Consider the following 23776-nt stretch of genomic DNA (forward strand, 5'->3'; position numbering starts at 1 on the left):
TGTTCAGAGTTATTTCATGTATTTTGTGCCTTTTGTTCTGAAATAAAGACTCATTTTGGTTTGCCAATTCGAATACTTCGAAGTGATAATGCTGAAGAGTTTTTTAGTGCACAATTCACTACTTATATGATTCAATTTGGTATTGTTCATCAATCATCCTGTGCTCACACTCCTCAACAAAATGGGGTTGCAGAGCGGAAAAATAGACATCTTATTGAGATCACTTGCACTTTACTTTATCAAATGCATGTGCCTAAAGTGTTTTGAAGTGATGTTGTACTTGCTGCTTGTTATCTGATCAATAGAATGCCATCCTCTGTTCTTGGTGGTAAAATTCCCTACGCCGTTCTCTTTCCTAATTCACTTTTATTTTCTTTTCCTCCTCATATATTTGAGCGTGTGTCCTTTTTTCATCAACTAACTCCTAGGGTGGATTAGTTGGATTTTCGTGCTATAAAATGTGTCTTTCTGGGCTACTCATATACTTAAAAAGGGATATCGTTATTATGGTTTTGTGTTGTATTGCTTCTTTGTTTCTGTCGATGTTACCTTCTTTGAGTGTACACCTTACTACACCCAGTCACTAAGCGCTTCTGAGCTCATTGAGTCTCTTCTTTTGTCTAATCTTCCAGATTCTACGTTGCTGTCCTTGCTCAACCAACCATATAAGTCTCCATGTAGTTCGAGTCCTTCCCATCGCCTTGATCATCCTAATTTGTTGGTGTATTCACGATGGTGGCTCCAAGGAAGAGAGTCCCCTCTAGCTTCTACTACCACGCCTTTAGTTTCCTCGTCTGATGATCATACTTCCCATGATGTTGATTCTCCTATTGCTGTTTGGAAAGGTACACGAACATGTACTCACCACCCCATTTCAAACTATGTTTCTTTTGACTCCTTATCACCCTCCTATTATTGTTTTATCTATGCTTTATCATCTACTACCCTTCCTAAATCTTTTCCGGAAGCCTTAGCCCATTCAAGGTGGAGGGGTGCTTTGGTTGAATAGATGAATGCGTTACATGACAATGGTACTTGGGACTTGGTACCTCTTCCTTCTGACAAGTCTGTGGTTGGTTTTCGCTGGGCTTACACTATGAAAGTCTACCCTGATGGTTTTGTGGCTCGTCTGAAGGCTTGTCTTGTTGCTAAGAGATACACTCAAGTGTATGGTCTATATTATTCTGACACTTTTTCTCCGGTTGCCAAACTTATATTAGTACGTCTGTTTATCTCCTTGGCTACTACATGTCACTGGCCTTTGCATCAACTAGATATGACAAATGTCTTCTTGCATTGTGACCTTGAGGAGGAGGTTTATATGGAGCAACCACCTAGGTTTGTTGCTCAGGAGGAGTCAGGCTTAGTGTGTAGGATCAAGAAGGCTTTATATAGTTTTAAAAAGTCTCCTAGAGCATGGTTCGATTGTTTTAGTGTTGTAGTACTTGAGTTTGGTCTTCGACAGTGTGCTGCGGATCATTTTGTGTTTTATCATCATACTTCATTAGGTAAGATCCTTCTTGTTGTTTATGTGGATGATATTGTTATTACAAGTGATGATGATAAAGGTATTCAGAGTCTCAAACTTTTTCTACAAACTAAGTTTCAGACCAAAGATTTGGGACCGTTGAAATACTTTTTGGGTATAGAAGTATCTAGATCTTGTATCGAAACTGTTGTGTCATAGAGGAAGTATGTTCTTGATCTATTGGATGAAACTGGCTTGTTGGGATCTAAAACAGTTGATACACCCATGGATCCTAACAAAAAGTTAATGTCAGATATGGGTTATTTGTTACCTAATCTTGGACAGTACTAGAGACTTGTTGGAAAGCTGAATTATCTCATAGTTACTCGACTGGATATATCTTTTGCAACAAGTGTCGTGTGAGTCAACTTCTAGATTCTCCGAGGACTAGTCATTGAGACACAGTAATTTGCATCTTAAGATATCTCAAAGGTGCACCTGTAGAGGTCTTTTATATCCTAATCAGGGTCACACTTATATCCTTGGATATATAGACGCAGATTGGGCTGGATCGCCTTTCGGTCGGAGATCCACCACCGGGTAATGTATCTTGGTTGGTGGTAATTTGGTTTCTTGGAAAAGTAAGAAACAAATTGTGGTGGCAAGGTCAAGTGCTAAATTAGAAAATAGAGCTATGGCTCACACTACCTGTGAACTTGTCTAGTTGAAGAACATGTTGGAAGAATTGGGTTTTACACATTCTCAACCTATGAAGTTGATGTGTGATAATCATATTGCTCTTTATATTGCCTCCAACCTAGTCTTTTATGAGCGGACGAAGCACATTGAAGTTGATTGCCACTTTGTTTGGGAGAAACTTGTGCAGAAGCTCATTACAAACACTTATGTGAAGTCGGACATGGAGCTTGCTGATTTTTTTATCAAAGCATTGGGGGGTGTTTATGTTAAATTCATTTGTAACAATCTAGGAGCTTATGACATTTATGCTCCAGCTTGAGGGGGAGTGTTAGAGGTTATATATGACTTTTAGTATTGTTAAAGTTTGATATACATTGTTGACCCACAATCTAATAGCTTAAGCTTTTAGGTAAAGTGGTTGTCTAACATGGTATTAGAGTTGGTTACCAAGAGGTCCTGGGTTCTAGTCTTGTTGCCTGCGTTTATTGTGTGGTGCTTAAAAAAGTTGTTATGTTCCCTATTATGGGTGTTATTTATCGTGTGTATATCTCTCCACGTGTTGTCAGGCTGCACGTGCAGGGGAGTGTTAAAGCTTGATATGCATTGTTGGCCCACAACCCTAATAGATTAAGCTTTTAGGTAAAGTGGTTGTCTAACAAGTATTATTATTATTGAGTGTGTTAGTATGTTAATTAGTGAGAGTTAGTAAAGGTATTATTATCATTAGAATGTATTTAATTTGTATTATAAATACAGGGCGAGGCTAATCTTCAAGTTAAGTCATTAATTTTAATTAAATCTTAACACCTCTATAAGTGGACAGTACCCTAATATAGGATCTAATAGCCCTTAAATTGTCGAAGGAAATTGCCCAGGACTGTGTAAATTGACAGAAAAGGATTCATGCAGCTGACCTCGCCTAGTGGGGACTTAAGGCTTGGTTTTTTGTTGTTGTTTTATCGCAACAAAAAATTTATTTTAATTAATGTGTTGGTAAATTTATATATCATCTTTAAGACACTAAATAATTCTAATTGAAAAAACAAAAACTGCATAATTCAAGTGCAAACTTGTTTTTGACTGATACAATACATAGTTTGCCTGCCCAATTTGGAATGTATTATGATGCTGAAACTACTTTTTCTAAGATATCTGCGAGATGATTTTCCGATTTACTGCTTCATAAAATGTCTGCAACCTTGTTACTGTAGTGTAGTCTAATGGATTTTTGGAGGCACAGGCCATTTACATTAGCAAAATGTTCATCCATAGAGGATTATAGGGTTCACTCCATGGGTGATTCCTTTTTACTTAGTTTCCACCACCTCGCTAAAAGATTTAGAATCTATACTTTGATTGCATAGCTTTTGCCTATTGATCCAAAAATTATATATTATGTTTCTGCTATCCTTTAAAGGTTTACTCTTTTTCAATAAATTTGTATCAGTAAAATTATGGTATCAATTTTAATAAGCTGAATAATTCTATTGATATGTCTTATTATCCCCCTACGCTAATACAAATATATAATTCACCCTCAGCATGCCCAATTTGCCATGTAAGTTTAATCATGGAACTTCATTTGCAGAATCATCTGCAATTGCGTTTCTAATATTGACGTAGGGTAGGAATCATTTATTGCTTTGCAACATGTTTTCCAGCTTTACCAAAATTCATATTGTCATGTTGCTGTGGATTGGATGCAGTATTGATTGCAACCTCTGTACTGCAGTAAAGTCTAGTGGTTGTAAGGAGATATAACCCATCTCAATTGATAAAATGTTTAACCAAAATTGCATGTCCAGTGGACCATTGCCGTGAATAAAATTTTAGGATTGAGTGTGGTGATAAAATTTTAGGATTGAGTGTGGTGTAACTGATGATTGCTTTTGTGCTTACATTATAAGGTTCTTCAATAAAGGTGTGCATCTCTAGGTGCATCTTTCTATTTATAATTAATGCCACATAAAACTATGTTTGAATATGATCCACTAGCTAATTACTATGATTAGTAAAGAAGCCATGGGTCTTGATGATAAGTACCTTCGACACTGTAGATGTGTGCATGATGCAGAGCTCATATGTATTGATTCATCAAACTGATAGGATATTAATGTAATAATTTATGACAAACATGAAACATCTTCCAAGAGAGTGAAGCTAAAATGAGGAAGTTGAGATAGGTGAATGGTGGAACTGGAGCAGACAAAACATGAAATGGATGCTATTGAAAAGAGCATTGAAAATGAATCAATGGAGCAAATCAGTGATGTGATCAAGGTTGAAGGAGCGACAATGGTGAGGGAAGGGACATGGAGAAGTGAAGAACTCAGGTGAGGTTAGTGAGAAAGAGTCATGTTCACCTTTGGATCAGGTAGGCTGTAGTTTATGACCCTTGATATAGCAAACCACGAAAAGAAGAAGAAGATTTGTATAGGTTATGGGCAATCAATGCTTGTCAATTAGTAGTCTTCTTTGAGTTGGGTTGGGCATGTATATGCTGGGATGTGTTTAAATGAATCTTATACCAAATGAAGAATAGCGAGCAGATTGTTCATGCAAGTTCAACTGAGTCACATTCCTCTGCAATTTTCTTATGCTTCCTTTTCTTTAGATGTATATTTTAAAGTTGTCATACATTTAGACTTTCTGCCTGTATTTTGGGATTTTATTCTTTGTTTCGGTGGTATACTTCAGCAGCATATCAAAACTGAAGCATGGTTCAGGTTGTAGATTCCATGGTTGTAGAGAGGGCTCGCGGTGAGTCACAAAGCGTGTCAGGATCTCTCCAGTCTTTATGTTGGGGATCATCAGCCTTTGGGGGGATTTTGAGCTCTTATTTTAGTGGGTCCCTGGTTGATGCTTATGGAGTAAGGTATTTTTGGGGATTTGTTTAACACTTGTTTTCCTATAACTGATGATAATGATAATTAGTCTTTTTTTTTTTTTTGTGGTAACTTTTATGTCTCAGGTTTGTTTTTGGCATCACAGCACTACTACCTCTGATAACATCTGGAGTTGCTGTCCTTGTTAATGAGCAGCCCATGTTTGGTTCAGCAAGGAAACAGAATTTTCTTTTGGCTACTCCTAGATTTTTCGAAAGCTCAAAACAGAGTATAAGTCAGTTGTGGGATGCTATCAGGCAGCCCAATGTATTTCTTCCCACAGTATTTATTTTCCTGTGGCAAGCAACCCCACAGTCGGACTCTGCCATGTTTTACTTTACGTAAGTCGTCCTTGATTGTGCTTATTTAATCTTTATTTTCCATGATGAGGTTCATGGCTGCTTTGAGCTTGTTTTTGTTATCCGTGAACAGAGTTTCAATCTGTAACAAATGATCTTGTGGTTTCAGCACTAATAAACTGGGTTTCACCCCGGAGTTTCTAGGACGTGTCAAGCTTGTCACTTCAGTTGCTTCACTGGTTGGCGTAGGGGTCTACAATGGTTTTTTGAAGACTGTTCCTTTGCGGAAGATTTTTCTTGTGACAACCATTATTGGTGTGGCACTTGGGATGAGTCAGGTTTGTTCTACAGCCTATTCTATTTGTAGATGTTATTTTCGGTTCACCTTGTTTATATTACTTATTTGTGAAGCTTATTTATATTACAGTTATTACTTGTGGTGAATGGTGTTTCAATTTTGTTCTGCAGGTTCTCCTTGTTACTGGACTAAATAGGAAACTTGGTATAAGTGATGAGTGGTTTGCAATTGGAGATTCTTTGATTATAACAGTTCTTAGTCAGGTAATTTCTTATTACGCATAATTCTTACCACAAAATTTGGAGACAGATTCATTATTGACTATCACTGTAGTTCCCTTATCATATGCATCATGGATATCTTCTTAAATATGGAATGTTTGTTTTCACAAGTGTCGTGTTTGACAAATAAAATGGGACTTTCTTAATTTGACAAAGATTGGTTTATATAGTAATGGTGGTTGTTGCAGTGGGAGAAGTAGGGGCAGGGGCGATGGGAGGCAAATCTGACTCCGGTTCTGGTGGTTGTAGTGACGGGGGCAATGCAATGCAGAACCAGCGCCAAACTATTTTAATTCTCAATTCCAATGCCCCTAAATTTAATAGATAGGAGGCCTTTTATCGGCTTACAATGCTTGGAAAATAAGAAAACTAATTTAAGAAGCCTAAATAAACTAAAATATTAGTTTCCTAAATAATAATACCCTAAAATCTTGCTTCCTAAATAATAATATCCTAGAATCTTGAAGATATGACTCTAATAAAATTACCCTAAATAAATCAAACGAAAGTATGATAAAAATTAGGAAACTAAAATTGATCTTGTTTGCACACATCATTCTCCCCCAATTAGAATTTGTTGATTGCGGATGCGCAGCGGAAACACCCTTTCACACTCACTCACGAATCAAATAGACAACCAATGCAATCACTTGATGATGAACAATACTAAAGAAGCATACACTTAATAATGAGAAGAACGAAAGCAACAATCAAAAGACACAAGATTTATGTGGTTAGGCAATTTGCCTGCGTCCACGGGAACAGCAACTCTGATTTGTCAAGCTTACATTAGGGTTACATATCATTGATTATATACAAACCCTATATGTACAGTAACCTTAGATCCTATCTAAACCATCCCTGTAGCAATCCCTAGAGGAAAAACCTCCAATTTACCCAATCTATTGGCTTCTCGGTTTGAATTACGTGAAGTTCGCCACCAGAAACTGTCAAAGGTTTAGGCCAAACCGTTGACGGTTTGGAGTAGAGAAATATACTTCTGCATTTTGCCTAAAACCTTTGACGGTTACAACCTAAACTGTCAACAGTTTGCCCTTTTCTTGCAGCCTTTTCTTTTGCTCTTGCTCTTGCTCCTGCTCCTGCTCCTGCTCCTGCTCCTGCTCCTCGCTTCACGTAGCTTTCCCGGTGCATGCTTTTCACTCAAAATATGAGCCACATCCCCAATAATTTCCACCTTGGCAAATATCCACTACTTAGGAAACCTAAAAGCATAACCGCTGTTCCACTCGGGACAGTAGATTGGGTCTGTCTCCTGTCTAGCACTTGGAGACGTTGATCAAGTCCAAGCAATGCTTGAACTTGTCCGTTGTGATTGACTTCGTCAGCATATCAGCCACTTTATCAGACGTATGAACCTTCTCAAGTAGAAGTTCTCCTGAAGCAATCAGTTCCTTGACCCTGTGATACCGCACATCAGTGTGCTTTTTCCTCGCATGATACACCTGATTTTTCGCCACGTAGATGACACTCTGACTGTCACTCTGCAGCCGAACTCCATCTTGCTGGACACCCAACTCTTTGACTAATCCCGTAAGCCACAACGCTTCCTTGGCAGTCTCAGCCACTGCCATGTACTCCGACTCGGTAGTAGACAATGCTATGAGCGACTGCACCATAGACCTCCAACAATTAGGTCCTCCCATAAGGGTAAATACGTAACTTGTGGTAGACCTCATGTCATCCAAGTCTCCTGTGTAGTCAGCATCCATGTATCCTACCACCAACGGATCACTCTATTGTCCACTGAATATTATGCCATATCCGGTCGTACCCCTCAAGTACCTGAGAATCTACTTGACAGCATCCCAGTGTTGTTGACCCGGATTCGAGAAGAACTTGCTCACCATGTTGACAACATGTGCCGGGTCCGGCCTCGTACACACCATAGCATACATTAGACATCCCACTGCGCTAGCATAGGGGACCTTCGACATATCACGAACCTCATCGTCGGTCCTTGGGCATTGGGCGGTAGACAGCCTGAAATGACTCGCCAAATGCGTGCTCACCTCTCCAGCATCTTCTCCACATAACTGCCCTGAGATAACCATAGTCTCCCTACAGCTCTGTTCCTACGAATCTCCATGCCAAGTATCCTCTTGGCTGCTCCCAGAACTCTTTTCCCAACAGAGTCTTCAATCGATTTACCTCGGTCATGTCTTAAGCAGCAATCAGCATATTGTCAACATACAATAGCAGAAATATTAGAGACCCGTTCACAAGATTCCTCACATAGGCGCAACAATTGTACTCACACCTCAGGTAGCCAATATGGGTCATATAGGCGTCAAACCTATTGTACCATTGCCTCGAAGACTGCTTTAGCTAGTACAGTGAATTTTTTAGTTTGCAGACTAAGTGCTCTTGTTCAAGTTGGCTAAACTCTTTTGACTGTGTCATGTAAATCAGCTCCTCCAGATCACCATGGGGGAACGTCGTCTTTACGTCCATATGTTCGAGATGGATATCATGTTGCGCCACTAGTCCCAACACTACTCTGATGGAAGTGTGTTTGACCACAGGGGAGAAGATTTCATCATAGTATCCTTCCTCTGCGAGTATCCCTTTGCTACCAAGCGAGCCTTGTACTTCTCTCTTTCCCTTTCTGAAACTACTTTCTTCTTCCTGTATATCCACTTGCATCCAATCGCCCACTTCCCAGATGGAAGCTCCACCAAGTCCCACGTTTGGTTCTTATGCAATGATTTCATCTCCTCCACCATTACGCCTATCTAGCTACCCTTCTTCTGGCTGTGCACAACCTCCTCAAAGGTAGTAGGATCCCCGCTGCTAGTGATAAGCACATTAGGCACCAGATCGTCAAAATCGTACCTGGGGGTGGTCTGATGATGTGTCTGGGTCTGTCTACAACTATGCTACGACGCCGCTGCTGATCATCCGAGCTAGAACTCCCTGTGTCATCTCCACTGTGAGTTTTTGACTCCACCTGCACCGCTGGCTGATCTTTCAGGTTAAGACTCCCTGCACGTCTGCCTTGAGTCTCTAACTCCACCTGAATTGCATGCTTGTTGTTGCTGCGATTTTCTAGCGCATGTTTCTCTATTTCTTCCTGAGTACGCCGCAACATAGTTTTCTCATCGAAAACCACGTCCCTACTGATCATCACCTTGTTTGCCACTGGATCCCACAGCTTGAACCCTTTCATGTCTTTTTGATATCCCAGAAAGATGCACCGTCTAGACTTCGTCTTGACTTTAGATCTCTCCTCACCAAGAATGTATGCATAGGATGGACACCCAAATACTCTAAGTGCAGGGTAGTCTACCTCCCTACCTGTTCACACTTCCTCAATAACTTTCCCATTCTATGATGCCCTTGGTGATCTGTTTACCAAGAAACAAGCCATACTAACCGCCTTGGCCCAGAAATTCATGGCGAGTCCAACATGCAACCTGAGGCACCGAGCCATTTCAGCTAGGGTTTGGTTCATCCTTTTTGCCATACCATTTTGCTATGGTGTCCGGTGTACGGAAAAATGCCTCCTCCTTATGCCATACTGCTCATAGACCTCTCTAAAACCCGAGTTTGTGTACTCAGCTCCATTGTCTGTCATGAGGAACTTGATGTTTCTCCCGGTCTGGTTTTCCATCTCATCTTTCCACAGTTTAAACTTGACAAACGTCTCCGCATGAAGTAAACCCAGACCTTTCGTGAGTAGTCGTCGATGAAGCTCACGAAATACACGTCCCCCTCGTGATGCCACTCTCACCGGTCCCCAAACGTCTGAATGAATGTAGTCCAATGTTCCCTCTATTTTTTGCGTGGCTGTCATGAAATGAACCCTATTCTGCTTCCCAAGTACATAATACTTGCAGAACTCCAGCTTACATGATTTTACCCCCTTCAGAAGATTTCTTTTGTGAAGTTCCTTCATTCCACGCTCACCTATATGCCCTAAACGCATATGCCATAGAATGGTACTATCAGATTCAGACTCTACGGTTGCAGCTCCACCTACAACCGTGGTACCCGACAATGTATATATATTACCTGACACTCTATTCCCCTTCATCACGGTCAGAACTCCCTTGCTCATCTTCATTACCATACCTTCAAACTTGTAACTGAACTCGTTACAATCCAAGGTGCCTAACGAAACCAGATTCTTCCTCAACTCTGGTATCTGCCTCACATCACACAACGTCCTCACCACACCATCGTACATCTTGATTATGACATTCCCCATCCCGATCACTTTGCACGCAGCATCATTCCCCATCAGAATGGATGCAGAATTAACCAATCTATATGTAGTGAACCAGTCCTTATTGGGTATCATATGATAAGAACACGCTGAGTTCAAGATCCAAGAATTTGCGAACTCATCTGACTCCGATGAAATCGAGAGCATATCTCCGTCATTGCTTTCAAAGCCTCTTTCTTCTACTGCATTCGCCGTTGTTGACGAACCTTCTTTGCTTTCAGCAACCCCCTTCCTCTTCTCTGGACACTTGGGTTTTATGTGTCCTATTTTCCCGCACTTAAAATACCGCACGTCCTTCTTCTTTCTGGACTTGGACCAAGCCCTATGGTTGATCGATCCAACCCGGAAGCCGCTCCTCCTACGATCCTGATTCCCCTTTGCCACAAGCCCTTCAGCATGTGAACCGTCATCGCTGGCCTTCTTCCTTTGGTGGAAACCTAGCAATGCACTTAGGATGTCCTCCAACTCTGGAGTTTCTTTTCCCCAAGTCAGCTTTGTAACCAGGTTTTCGTATGTAGGAGATGTCAGTAGGGGATTCAGCAGCATCAATGCTTTATCCTCTTCCTCGAACTTCACATCAACTTGCTTCAGATCACTAATGATCTTATTGAAAGTGTTGATGTGCTGAGTCAGGTCCGAACCCTCTACCATCTTAAGCCAATAAAGCTTTTTCTTAAGAGACAATTTGTTCGTAAGCAACTTGGACATATACCGGCTTTTAAGTTTCATCCAAACCGCAGTCGGCTATTCCTCATCCATGACGTGATACTTCACGTCATCGGCCAGACAATTCCGGATAGTGGACACAACCTTTGCTTCTAACTCCTTCCAACTTGTGTCGTTCATGTCGTCCGGCTTCTTTTCGCATAGAGCCTTCACCATCCCTTTCTGCACTAGCAAGTCCTTCACTCTCCTCTGTCAAAACCCGAAATTATTAGTTCCATTGAACTTGTTCACATCGAACTTCATCAAAGAGACCCCAACCATTGTTGAATCAATAGCTCTAATACCACTTGTTGATCGCGGAAGCGCCCTTTCACACTGACTCACAAATCAAACAAACAACCAATGCAATCACTTGATGATGAACAATACTAAAGAAGCCAACACTCAATAATGAGAAGAACGAAAGCAACAATCAAAAGACACAAGATTTACGTGGTTCAGCAATTTGCCTGCGTCCACGGGGGCAGCAACTCTGATTCTCACTATGAACAATGTCAAGCTTACATTAGGGTTACAAATCATTGATTAAATACAAACCCTATATGTACAAGAACCTTAGATCCTATCTAAACCATCCCTGTAGCAACCCCTAGAGGAAAAACCTCCGATTTACCCAATTTATTGACTTCTCGGTTTGAATTATGTGAAGTTCGCCACCAGAAACCGTTGACGGTTTGGAGCAGAGAAATATACTTCTGTATTTTTCTTGAAACCATCGACGGTGACAGCCCAAACCGTCGACAGCTTGCCCTCTTTTTGCAGCCTTCTCTCTTGCTCTTGCTCTTGCTCCTCACTTCACGTAGCTTTCCCAGTGCATGCGTTCTACTCAAAATATGAGTCACATTTCCAACAGAATTTGACTTCAAATTTAAATAATCTGAAGTATGAAGAAAGGTATGACTATGCTTGAAGGAGACCAATGCAATGTACTGGCTTCAAATTGAAATGGGATTTTATGAGTTAACCGGCTGTGGAAGTACAGCTAGTAAATTTATTTGGGATGATGAAATCAATTGCTTGAGTATCAAACTCCAATTTTGAGGCATCCATTATTTCTTCCAATAACCATTTGATTTTAATAATAGCTTCCTCAACTACTTGAACATATTGAGGCTCAGGCTCCCAATGCTTTCGATCCACAACCTCAATAGTTTCCTGAACTATGTCTCTTTGCTGGATGGAAACAACATTTGAATTGCTATCTTGTTCGACAAATCCCTTTTGTTTTTGAGTTGGAACAATGAAAGGCAAGATTGTGGACTCGGGACACTTGAATTTAGAGTTTTTTTTTTTGGAAAGTAATTTGAGAATTGAGCGAGGCTAGGTTGATGATGATGGTGGAACTGGAAGCTCTGGTGAAGGTCGGAAATGACAAGTGAAGACCTTCCTTCCAGCTTTGGTAACAATGGTGTGGTGTGATGGATACAGGAACATTGAGAGCAGAGCTCGACTGCCCAACCAAACTCTAATCTGGTGACTGGTTAGGGAGGCTTGTCAGGGATAGGCTGTTCTGTGAGTCGAAAATCACAAGCTGTTATGAGTTGCCAATGAAGACAATGAAGGTCTTTGAGCTACAATATTTTCAAGCAACAACAAGGTCCAATGATGGAGGTAGACGATGATGAGCTTATGTTAGGCAATGATGAAGGCTTTATGCCCAGATTCGTCCACTTAGTATTGGAGGGGATCTGCTGTTGTGCAACCTTTTTTTTTCGTTAATATGATATTCCTCTGGTTTGTTGGAAGTTGTGAAGGTTACTGTTGAATGGTGGTGGTGGTGGTGGAGATAGCGGTGGATGCAAGGCAATTTAAGTTGAAATTGCAAACCCTACGAGATTGAGTAAATACTCATTGACAACCCTGTCAAACATTGACAGCAGCAGTGATTTAAGTTAAAATTGCGAACCCTTTCAAATAACATATACAGCCATGTCAGATGAGTGTCTGCTTTGGTACCACTTGATGTAGGACAAATGTCCAACTATTCTAATTCTCAATTCCAATCCCCCTAAACTAATGCATAGGAGGCCTTCTATAGGTTTACAACACTTGGAGAATAAGTAAACTGAGTTAAGAAACCTAAAAATAAACTAAAATACTAGTTTTCTAGATAATAATACCCTTAAATCTTGCTTCCTAAATAATATCCTAGAATCTTGATAAAGGAAGATTCTTGGGCAATAGAGAAAGTTGGTGGCAGGATTAAGATATCCAAAAGGCTGTAAAGAAAAGAATTTGGTACAAAACATGACAAAATTGTAGAAATATAGAAAACCTAGAAAATTATGGAGGCAAGAAAAAATGCAAAAAAAATAAAATAAATAAATAATAAAATAAATAAAATAAAAAAAGACCAGTAGTGAAGCTAAAGGTAGGGCTTATGATAATCTATATGCTAGGCTAGATACATAAGGAGAGAGACATATAAACTTGCTAGAGCCAAAGAAAGAAAATGCAAAAATTCAGGTAATGTAGAATGTATGAAGGAATGAAAATGGTAATATTCTAGTTAAAGGAGAGAGAGAGAGAGAGAGAGAGAGAGAGAGAGGGAAGTACATTATACCTTTATACAAAAACAAAGGTGATGATCAAAATTGTAATAGCTATCACGGAATCTAACTTATGAGTTATGAGTCATACAATGAAATAGTGGAAAGGGGTAATTGAATAAAGAATAAGAGTAGAGATGAGGGTATCAAAGAATCAATTCGGGTTTATGCTTGGGAGTTAGACAACAAAAGCTATTCATGTTGTGAGAAGGTTAATGGAGAATTTTAGGAAAAAAGAAAAGGGACTTGTACATGGTTTTGTTGTCTAACTCCCAAGCATAAGAGGGACTTGTACATGGTTTTATTGACCTAGAGAGAGAGAGAGAGAGAGAGATAGAGAGAGAGAGAGAAGAAAAACCTATGATAGAGTGCTTATTGAAGTCCTTTGGTGGGTTCTGGAAAAGAAGAGAGTATGTGGTAGATATACTGAGGTCATTAAGGATATTTATGATAGAGTAAATATTAGCGTTAGGACTGAAAAAGTAGAGCCTAGAGAATTTCCAATCACATTAGGGGTACATCAGGGTTTCACTTTGAGTCCTTATCTTTTCGCTTTAGTGATCGATGAACTCTCTAGCAATATCTAAAATGGGATCCCATGGTGTATGTTCTTTGTAGATTTGATGGGAGTAGGATTAGAGTATAATTTAATTTAGAACTATAGCGAACAACTTTAGAGTTTAGAGGCTTTAGGATAAGTAGAAATAAAACAAAATAAATGAAATGTAACTTCATCCACGTAGGAGGTAATATTGGAAATAAGATTAATTTTGATAATCAAGAAATTAGTAGTGCTGGTAAAATTTGATACCTTGGATCTATCATGCAAGCAGAAGTAAACATAGAGTTAAAGCAAGTTGGGTAAAATGAATAGGTGCTTCAAATGTGTTGTGTGATCATAGATTAACTTTAAAATTAAAAGGAAAGTTCTATAGGGTGGCTATAAGACCAGCTATGCTGCGTGGATTAGAATTTGCACAAGTAAGAAACAACGTATCCAAAAAGTAAAAGGTGATGAAATACTGATGGGCTAAGGTAGATGAGCGGTATAACATTAAAGGATAAAGGAACAAACATATTCGCAATAATTTAGGCATAGCACCAGCAAAAGACAAGATAAGAGAGGTGCGACTTAGATGGATTAAGCATTTGAAATGTAGGTCAAATAGTGCACCACTAAAGAGGAGTGAGATAGTGTTACTGGTAGTAGAAGGGGTAGAGGTATAACTAAAATAATATGAAATGATATTGTGAGGAAGGATTTAATAGCTCTTAAGCTAGTAGAGGAAAATGCCCTTGATCATGTGAATTGGCAGAAAGGGATTCATACAACTGGTCGCACCTTATGGGACTTAAAAGGTATGTTGTTATTGTTGTAAATTCTTGAAGATGTAACCTTCGTGAAGATACCCAAATAAAACAAACTAAAGTACAATGAAAATAAGGAAAATTAAAATTGATCTTGTTTGCATGCTGCATCAATTGCTAGAACAGAGGGGAGAAGGAAAGGGGTGGAATTGGATTGAATTGGTCTTGTCGTACCCGGTGTAACAATCTTTGTCCAATAACTCCAATGAGATATTGTGTCTATGTTGGCCCATTGGGCCTCTCTCTTTTCCATATTAAAGGTGCCTCATGAGTTTGAAGCCTAAACCATCCTTGTATGGTCAATGGGGTTGTGATAGTCTCCTCGATTTGTGGTGCGCTTGTCAAAGTGGCCCACACCCCTATATGATACTTAAATCATTGTGTAGGATCCATGAGACACCCAAATGTAACAGTCTTGGCCCAAATAGTCTTGTCCTAAATCCGGTGGGGGTCAAAGACCATCAGACAAATGTGGTAAGGTTAGGGGCCAAGTGTGGCTAGTGCATGCCCTGCTGGCCGACAATGACATTGGCGTGTGCATCGCACATGACATTGTTTATTTATTATTATTATTGCTGTTGTTGTTGTTGTTGTTTTGAGAATTGGCGTTGTTGTTGTTTTTTGAAGAACTCTTAAGCAAAAGGCCATCATACTAGAAACAACACTATGCCAACACAAAACATCACTGTTTTGATCCTTGGTCAACAGGGTCAAAGCAACACTATTTCTCATGCTGCTTCTCCTCCTCTTGAAAAAAAAATAAAAATAAAGTATTCTAATTTGATTCACCTTTACGTCAAGGAAGGCTAAAAAAGAGAAAAAAAACCCTAAAAAATTTAGCGACCTTTTTTTTTCCAAAAGCATTTTTTTGGTTCATGTGGGTAGTCTTTAGAATACTTTTAGGTATCTCGGGATCCAAAAATTGAAAATGTACCTAAAATTGAAAATATAACTAAAATTGACTTCCAAAAAGTTAATAAAATCCAAAGGAAAGACCCTAAAAAATCCTGCTTCTCAAAAGTGCACCTCGGTCAACTTTAGGGCCTGTTTTGTTGTGGAAAATAGTTTTCATATGCCATTTTAAATTTTTTAAAGAATTAAAAAGGAGTCAGCTTATTTTTCAGTTTTGAAATGTTTTTATTTTGTATTGAAAAAAATGGAAGACAATAAAATTTTTTGGCACTATTCACTTGTGGAAAATAGTTTTATTTTCCATTTCCTATTTGTCAAATAATTACAAAAATTGCCACCTTGTTTTGCAGTTTTCTGAATTTGTTAGGAAAGTTGGAAAATATATTTTGGTTGTTCTCTAAATTTGTGAATTCTTATATAATTTTTGGAAAATTTAAAAATAAATTGTTTTATATTTATTTTGAAATTCAAAAATGAAAAATGAAAACTTTTTTTGCACAACTAAATAAACCCTTTATTTTCTACCTTTTTTTTTTATTTGAATATTGGAAAACTGAAAAATAAGCTGAAATTTATATAATTTTTTGGAAAATTAAAAATTGAAATGGGAACTATTTTCCACAATTAAATGGGCCCTTAGGCTTCCTAGAGTTAACCTAGATAAATTAAGTGCTGACGGTGTGCAAAGGTTGGAGTGCAATTTCCTACCTATCTCAGCATTTGTGAGAGGAGAGAAATCACGGATGTCTTTCTTCCTCTCTCTCTCTCTCTCTCTCTCTCACACACACACGCGCGCGCACACACACACACACACACACACACACACACCTGTGAATGCATGCATGCACGCACGACCGCACCTCTGATATTCTGTACAAGGTATTGGAGCACCAGTGTGCATCATCCCTTCTTCTTCTTCTTTTTCTTCTTCTTCTTTTTCTTTGTCAATTTATTTATTATTTATTTATTTTTGATAGGAAAAATAAAGCTTTATTATAGGTAGCAAAGGGGTGCAACTGAAAGCCAAAGAATTTACTGAGTATCATCATCAAAATCAATCACAGCTTGACAATTTTCAAAATGCTGCTCCCTAAACCTAAAAGAACAATGTTTTATGTCCGCTATCCTTTTGTTGACAATTTACAAAAGGTTGCCCACTATACCAAAACAGTGTTTTATCAGCTATCCTTTAGGGGTGTTTAAAGGGTTGGTAACTCCTTCAAAAGTTCTGTGATTTCTCATTTCTCTCCCAACCCTACACACCAACCAAATTTTAGTTAAGAGGGATTGACTCAATGGTCTTTTTCCTCTCTGAATTTTTTTGGGTACCCCTCCAAGAGCCACTGCTCAGCAGACGGGGGTTTTAAGTTTCAATTTTGACTTTATTCAAGGCTTCAAAAAAATGAAAATTGTCTGTCAGTTTTAATTTCAATTTCAAATTTCAAACTTCAAACTGATGGTTAGTAGTAAAACATGGAGTTTTTTTTATGAATATTATAAACTGTTAATAGACATAACAATGCAATGTTTAGAACTAAAATATGGTCAATAAAATTCATGATATGCATCTATGACTGGCGTGTGGTGTATAAGGTGGAACAACTGTAATATAATAACCATATTAAACATATTTAATTAATATAAATAAAATTCATAAATCAGTTAAATGTTAATTATTATCAAATACGGCTAATTTAGTAATAAAATCAAATGTTGTGGCTAATCTAAACAGTCTGCCACACTTGATAAGCTGGCTACTTGGAATGATTCTATTAATCCTGGCTGCATCCTTTGCGAGAGTAACACTTAAAGTAGAAATTGCTTGTTCTTTGATTGTGTCTTCACCAAGGCTATATTCCATAAGGTTCGCAACCTCCTCGAGATACCAAGATCTTTTACTAGCTGGGAAAGAGAAATCACTTGGCTGTCTTCTCTGGATTTTTCTCCTTCTGCTGTTAAAAATAAATTGGCGTGGTTAGCTTTGATTTATCATATTTGGAGGTCACGGGATGCAGCTATTTTGAAGATGAAAGCTCTTCTATTCTTGATTCTATGACCCAATGTATTCTTTTTGATAATAGTAGCTGTTGTCATTGATTAAGTAAGCTTAAACACTTAGCTTGTCTCTTGTTGAATATATATTTCTTCCATTCTCCTAAAGAAGTGTTGTGGCTAATATCTGAATTCAATTTTGCATAAAAGATTGAAAGTCTGAAAGCTTTCATTAATATCCTTCTGCTAAGAATCCTTATTTATTTATTTTACAAGGAAGCTTTATTAAGTCAGAAAATTTCAATTTGCTATAAAGAAAAAATCAGAAAATTTCAACTTGAGTTCTGAATCTTAAATTTCACTTTCCCAGAAGATTATTCTCTAGTCAAAATTTTCAAAACTTTTTGATAATATTTTGTTTGATTTGTGGAAATTTTGTAAGAGGGACATTGACTGACATTTCGATTACATGAGTTGCCGAAAGCAGAAATTTCAATGAAAATTTCAGAAATTGTAGACCTATCAATTGTCAATGGTTTCCCATCATGCGTAAAGCTCAGTCCCACATATTTTCAGTCCAACTGCAGCCAAAGGTGGTGCACTGTCTCAATTTAATCCTTTACACAGATCAACTCAATAATCTTATTCTTTTTTTCTTCTTCTTCTTACTGTTTTTTTTTTTTCTGTTTTTTGTCTTTGTTTTTGTTCTTGTTCATCAATTTTTCTGTTCCAGCAATCATCAACAGAAACTAGTGACTGATTTGCCAGAATCCCAGAGACATCGTCACTGTACCAACTCAGGCCCAGTGTTTTAAAAGGCTCAATCGAGGCTCATTTTGAGGCTTGCCTCAAGGCACAGCATGCCTAAAACGCCTTGAGGCTCAATCTAAAATACCAAATTCCAAAAAGGCTAACGCATCACATGTTGAGGCTTAGGAATTTTTACAAAAGGCACGCCTTTTGCGGATTTTTAGTTGAGGCTTAGGCATTTTGGGTGTGTGATTCTCTAGTAAGAATTGGTTAAAACATTTTAACTACATGTTTGTGTAAAAGGTATGTCATAATATGAGTTGATTTCTAGAACTCTTGAACCTCAATCTTCCAAAAATATTGGGAGTTGTATCTTAGATCATGAAAATAGTTTGAACTTTGTAGTAAAATAGCCATCTCTTGTCATGATTTATGTCATTTATTCAAGTAAGCAATTTTAGAATGGCGAACAAGTAGTTCGCAAAGTATAAGTAATTTTTCTTTCTTACATTATATTTGTGATTTTCTTAATTTTTATTGATTTTTAAAATATATAAAATTTATTTACATATTTTTATCTTATAAACAAATTCTTAGAAGGCTTACCCCCAATGCCTTAAGGCTTAGGCTTTGCCTCTTATGGGTTAAAATGCCTCACCTTATGCCTTTGTCTTTTAAAACATTTGTCAGACCTGTAAAGTTAGAAGAGAAAGATATTCATTCTATGGAGTGTGATTGTGAAATTGATTTGACGGCTTGGAGCCTAGTAGACGACCATGAACTCTATTTTATGTTGTCTTCCTGGGACATGAGTGGCTCCTGTCCTCCTGTTTTCTGTTCTGTAGACTGCTGCTCCAGCTGTTTGTTTATGTCTGAATGGACGATTTGATGTTGGAAAGTTTTTGACTGTGTTGGTTCTTGTTGGTTGCTGATTGCTACATCTTCCCGCATTCTTTGTGGTGAAAATGTGTCATGCCCTGCTGTTTTCTATTTGACTGTTTTGAGTTGCTTCTTTGGCATATCTGGAAGCTGTTGTCTGGCCTGGTTTGTGCTGTCAATTTATGTGCTGCTGTTTGCTCAAGATGTGCATGCTCAATGTTTTGTTTTAAATGACTAAGCTGCAAGGTGAGGCATAAGCCTTTTGGAAATGTGTTTTTCAATTGAAAAATAAGTGAAATAAATTGTATAAAAATAGGAAAAACTTAGAACGTTACAAATAAAGTAAATAAAAAAGGATAATATAATTCCTAAATCACATGTAGGCTGTTTTTAACTCACAAAATCAAATAAAGATAGTCAAAAGATAATCACAAGCCATATTTACAAAGTTCACATTGTTTTCCATGACTACATTAATGATTACTAGTGCACAATTTTTTTATTCTTCTGTGGACATGAGTCATGAATATCCTCAAAATGAGGCCATATACTTGTCTTTAGTGACACTAAACACAATTGGAGCATCTAGGCCAGAGATAGACTTGACTTGTCACCAAACTTGGTTGTTGAGATTTGCAATGAATATCAAGTTGAGTTGCCTACTACTAGGAAAGATATGTTTGTCCATGACCTAACTCTACAACCTCAATTTTCCATTTCTAACCCAAAGAGTGAGGAACAATTGGTTGCTCCAGAGTTTGTTGAAAATTCTTTTAATGGAACCTATCGTTGAAAATCACATTGACATTAGTTCTCATCAATTTAGTACACTTGTGCCTCTATCCCTCTCATCTTCTCTCACTACATTTTTCTTAACTAAATCTAGTGACTCATTGTCCATTATCCTAGAATATGGCTGAATTCATATTTCCTTGAGCTGCCAATAGATTAGAATGTCAAATTAATTTCTTGTTTGGAGGATTTGTTGTTTTATCAGGGGACATTGCAGCCTTCTGTGCTACTTGCGGTTGGAGGGTCTTCTAGATATTCTCCAATGGTGGTGATGGATGATGCAATGCAGATTGTGTCTTCTCTTAATATGCCTACATGTTTGATTTTGTTCTCACTCATGGAGTTAAAGCTACTATGCCATTCAAAACTCGAGGTTGAGTTTTCTCTATCAGGAGGAGTTTGATGGAGAACCACCAATTGAGGACTTTAGATGTTTATATTATAGCTAGTTTTAAAAAAAAAAAATTGGGGAAACTCTGGTTATTATAGGAGTTCAGTTAATTTAAGTTTGTTTTGTGTATTTTAAGTACTTAGGTTAATCTTGTCTTATTTGTGTTAGTTGTAGTATTGGGTGTATAAGTAGTGTGAATGTGTTGTTGGAACAGTTATTGTTTGAATCAAGATTGCACCTGCAGTCCCCCCCCCCCCCCCTCATTGGTTCCTGCTTCTTCTTCTTCTTCTGCAACTTGAATTAAATCACCCTCCCTGGTCCAGCATAGTTAATTCCCTCCATCTTGGGGCTGGCTTCAAGGTTTCATGAATTAATTTTTATTCAACAAAAGGAAGCCCAAGTCCCACTAGGTGGGGCTACATGAATCATTTTCCTCCAAATCAGACGATCGAGGGCATTTTCCTCAGAGTTTAAGAGCTACTATTTTTTTTGTCTTGCTCCAGTTCTTGAGACTCGAATTAAATCACTGTGCCTGATCCATCTATTGTTCATTGTTGCAAACTAGCAATTAGCTTTGTCAGCTTTCAAATTTTCTTTTGGTGCTGCCTTCAATTTTTCATGAGTACTTTCATTTTGAATTAATTAATTTATTTTTGTATTGCTACTTGTAACATGATGACCTAAAATCATAATACCTAACTGCTGTTTAAAATGATTATTGCATATTTGTGCAATTTTTTTTTTCTGAGATTCAGCACTCATCTTAGTGATTTTTAGTATACAAATATTGATTTAGTAATACTTTTTATTGTCAAATCTATACAATCCTTATGGCTTCCTCGCAATGTATACTACTTATATCCGAACAATATCTTTATGGGTCTGACTCTTTGTCCTTCACATCTGTTTAATGAAGTTGTCAGGCTTTCCCTGCTGTGAATAAAAGTTTGTTTGAGAAGGTATCACATGCTTGGAAAAGTTGGCATATGGTCCATGACTTGTGCATTTAAAAATAAGCATGTCCAGTGGTTGAGATGCATTGTTCATGTATTTAGAGCTTGCTTTACCACTTTTAAGTAACTGGAGTCAGTTTCTCCGCAATTGTTCATGCTGGAGTTGGTCTTGTTTCTGTTAAAAGAGCAAGACTTGATGGTGACCAGTGATTTGAGTAACTTTTTCCTGTCCCTGGTGTTGATATTTTAAGTCAGTAATTTGTATTGACATTCTAACGGTCACAGCATTCCCATCTTGAGCTTATTGCACTTCTCACGGTTTCTATTTTCTGCTGTTCAAATTTTTTGTTGATTGTCCCATTCTGAATAGACCCTGCCATTGATTCTCCTGCAGTCCTGCTAACTGAATGCTACTTTTACTGTAGGTTTCTTTCATGCCGGTTCTTGTTTTAGCAGCGAAATTATGCCCACCGGGAATGGAAGCAACACTCTTCGCAACACTCATGTCCATATCAAATGGAGGGAGTGTGGTTGGCGGTTTGCTGGGTGCTGGTCTAACCCAGCTCTTTGGTGTCACAAAAGACAGTTTTGGTAACTTGGCCATTCTGATAATCATTTGCAACCTCAGCTCCTTGTTTCCATTACCGCTCCTTGGCCTCCTTCCTGGAGATGATTACGAAATTGCTTCTCAGGACAATGGAGATGTTGAGATGAAGTCTAATTGAATGTTGGTGGTTCGCAGTTGCATCATGCCATCATCCAAGGTACCTGCATCACCTTCAGAGGTTGTCCTATTTGAACCCCGTTGTGCCCAAATTTGGATCTTACTCACCTTACATTTGCGGAAAAAAAATAAAAATGAGAGAGAGAGAGAGAGAGAGAGGTAAATATTACCAGGTTAGGTTTAGAGACGATGTTGTTTTGCGTTTGATTAGACTAGCATACAGAGTTTGTCTGCTGCAGTAAATTAAAGAGCAAATTCATTTGCTTTACATGTACTATTGCTCTGGTCGCTTAGATTGATGAGGTTTCATTGTTAAGTGGGAAAACTAATCTGGATTGAGAAAACAAAAATTTGAAATCTGAAAGTAAGGTTAGAAGTTGAGGGGGAGGGGTCAATATTACCAGGTTTGGTTTAGTGACTATGCTAAACTAGCATACTGAGTTTGTCTGCTGCAGTAATCTAAAGGGCAAATTCATTTGCTTTATATGATTATGGCTTAGATTGATGAGGTTTCATTGTTGAGTGGGAAAACTAATCCGGATTGAGAAAACAAATTTGAAGTCTGAAAGTAAGGTCAGAAGTTATCTCCCCATGCTGTACAGGTCATGTTCTAACCCTGTGCTCTGGTGAATAACTTACTCCTTCCTAAGCTGATTACTATTTTGTGACGCTTGGGATTAGTGTGCTTTTGGAATCTTGTTAGATTTCCCATGAATATTAGGAGAGCTAGAAGATTATCTAAAAATTTTAATGAAATGCATCATATAGGAATATAGTAATTTTACTATGAATTCATTGAGATTCTATATGATTTACCATTTTATTGGGACATTTAGTCAAGGAGAATTTTTTTTACTTCACCATGCTGGAGGTGTTTGGTTTGTCAATAAGTCTGCTGGTGATGTGGGCACTAACATTTTAGACAATTTCAGAGTTGCAAATGGCATCATTCTTAGCTCTACTATAAAAGATGATTTGAAAAGGAAAGACAAACATAAAAAAAGAATGTTAGCACCAAGAGGAAAACAAGACAAACACAGCAGAACAAAACTATAACAATAGGCAGCAAAACCAGATAAACAACAGGCTCCAAGAAGTTACCAACTATGGAGCAACTAATACCATGAACTAATCTATTAGTAAGCTCCGACATATTAGTCTTCTTGGTTGAGAAATCATCTCATTTCTGACTCCAAATATGATAAATTCTACTATGACACTGGATTTCTACTGTGGAAAAAGCAAAGCTGAAGTTGCTCTTCTGCAGGCTGGACTGCACCCTCTTTCTCTCACATAATTTCGCCCACCCGTTCAACCCCCCCTCCCCCCGAGTCAGTAACTAAGGTAAACAACGTTAAAAAAAAACACACACACACACACACACACACATTTCCATGCCAGTTCCGGAAGAGTGAAGAAAAAGGGGACGTTTTGTTAATAGGGAAAAAAATATATCCTATTTCCAAAGAGATGGCATGGAAAAGGTTTAGATATCCTGCTTTTGTTTTGTCAGAAAGCCGGTAATGGCCGATAGCACTAAGCCTAGGTGCCTTAAAAGAGGCTC

At 38.2% G+C, this 23776-nt stretch overlaps 1 protein-coding gene across 1 annotated transcript in view; it reads left to right on the top strand.

Annotated features, from left to right (window-relative positions):
• LOC131151008 (folate-biopterin transporter 1, chloroplastic) overlaps nucleotides 1-22489 on the top strand; it is a 49482-nt gene extending 26993 nt beyond the window's left edge. The window contains exons 5-9 of the mRNA XM_058102161.1: nucleotides 4894-5042; nucleotides 5139-5393; nucleotides 5521-5689; nucleotides 5820-5912; nucleotides 21914-22489. Of these exons, the coding sequence (XP_057958144.1) occupies nucleotides 4894-5042; nucleotides 5139-5393; nucleotides 5521-5689; nucleotides 5820-5912; nucleotides 21914-22213 (966 nt within the window). The 3' untranslated portion in view covers nucleotides 22214-22489. The remainder of the gene's footprint in view (nucleotides 1-4893; nucleotides 5043-5138; nucleotides 5394-5520; nucleotides 5690-5819; nucleotides 5913-21913) is intronic.
• The last annotated feature ends 1287 nt before the right edge of the window (nucleotides 22490-23776 follow it).

Source organism: Malania oleifera, chromosome 3 (genome assembly GCF_029873635.1).
Source record: "Malania oleifera isolate guangnan ecotype guangnan chromosome 3, ASM2987363v1, whole genome shotgun sequence".
Lineage (NCBI taxonomy): Eukaryota > Viridiplantae > Streptophyta > Magnoliopsida > Santalales > Ximeniaceae > Malania > Malania oleifera.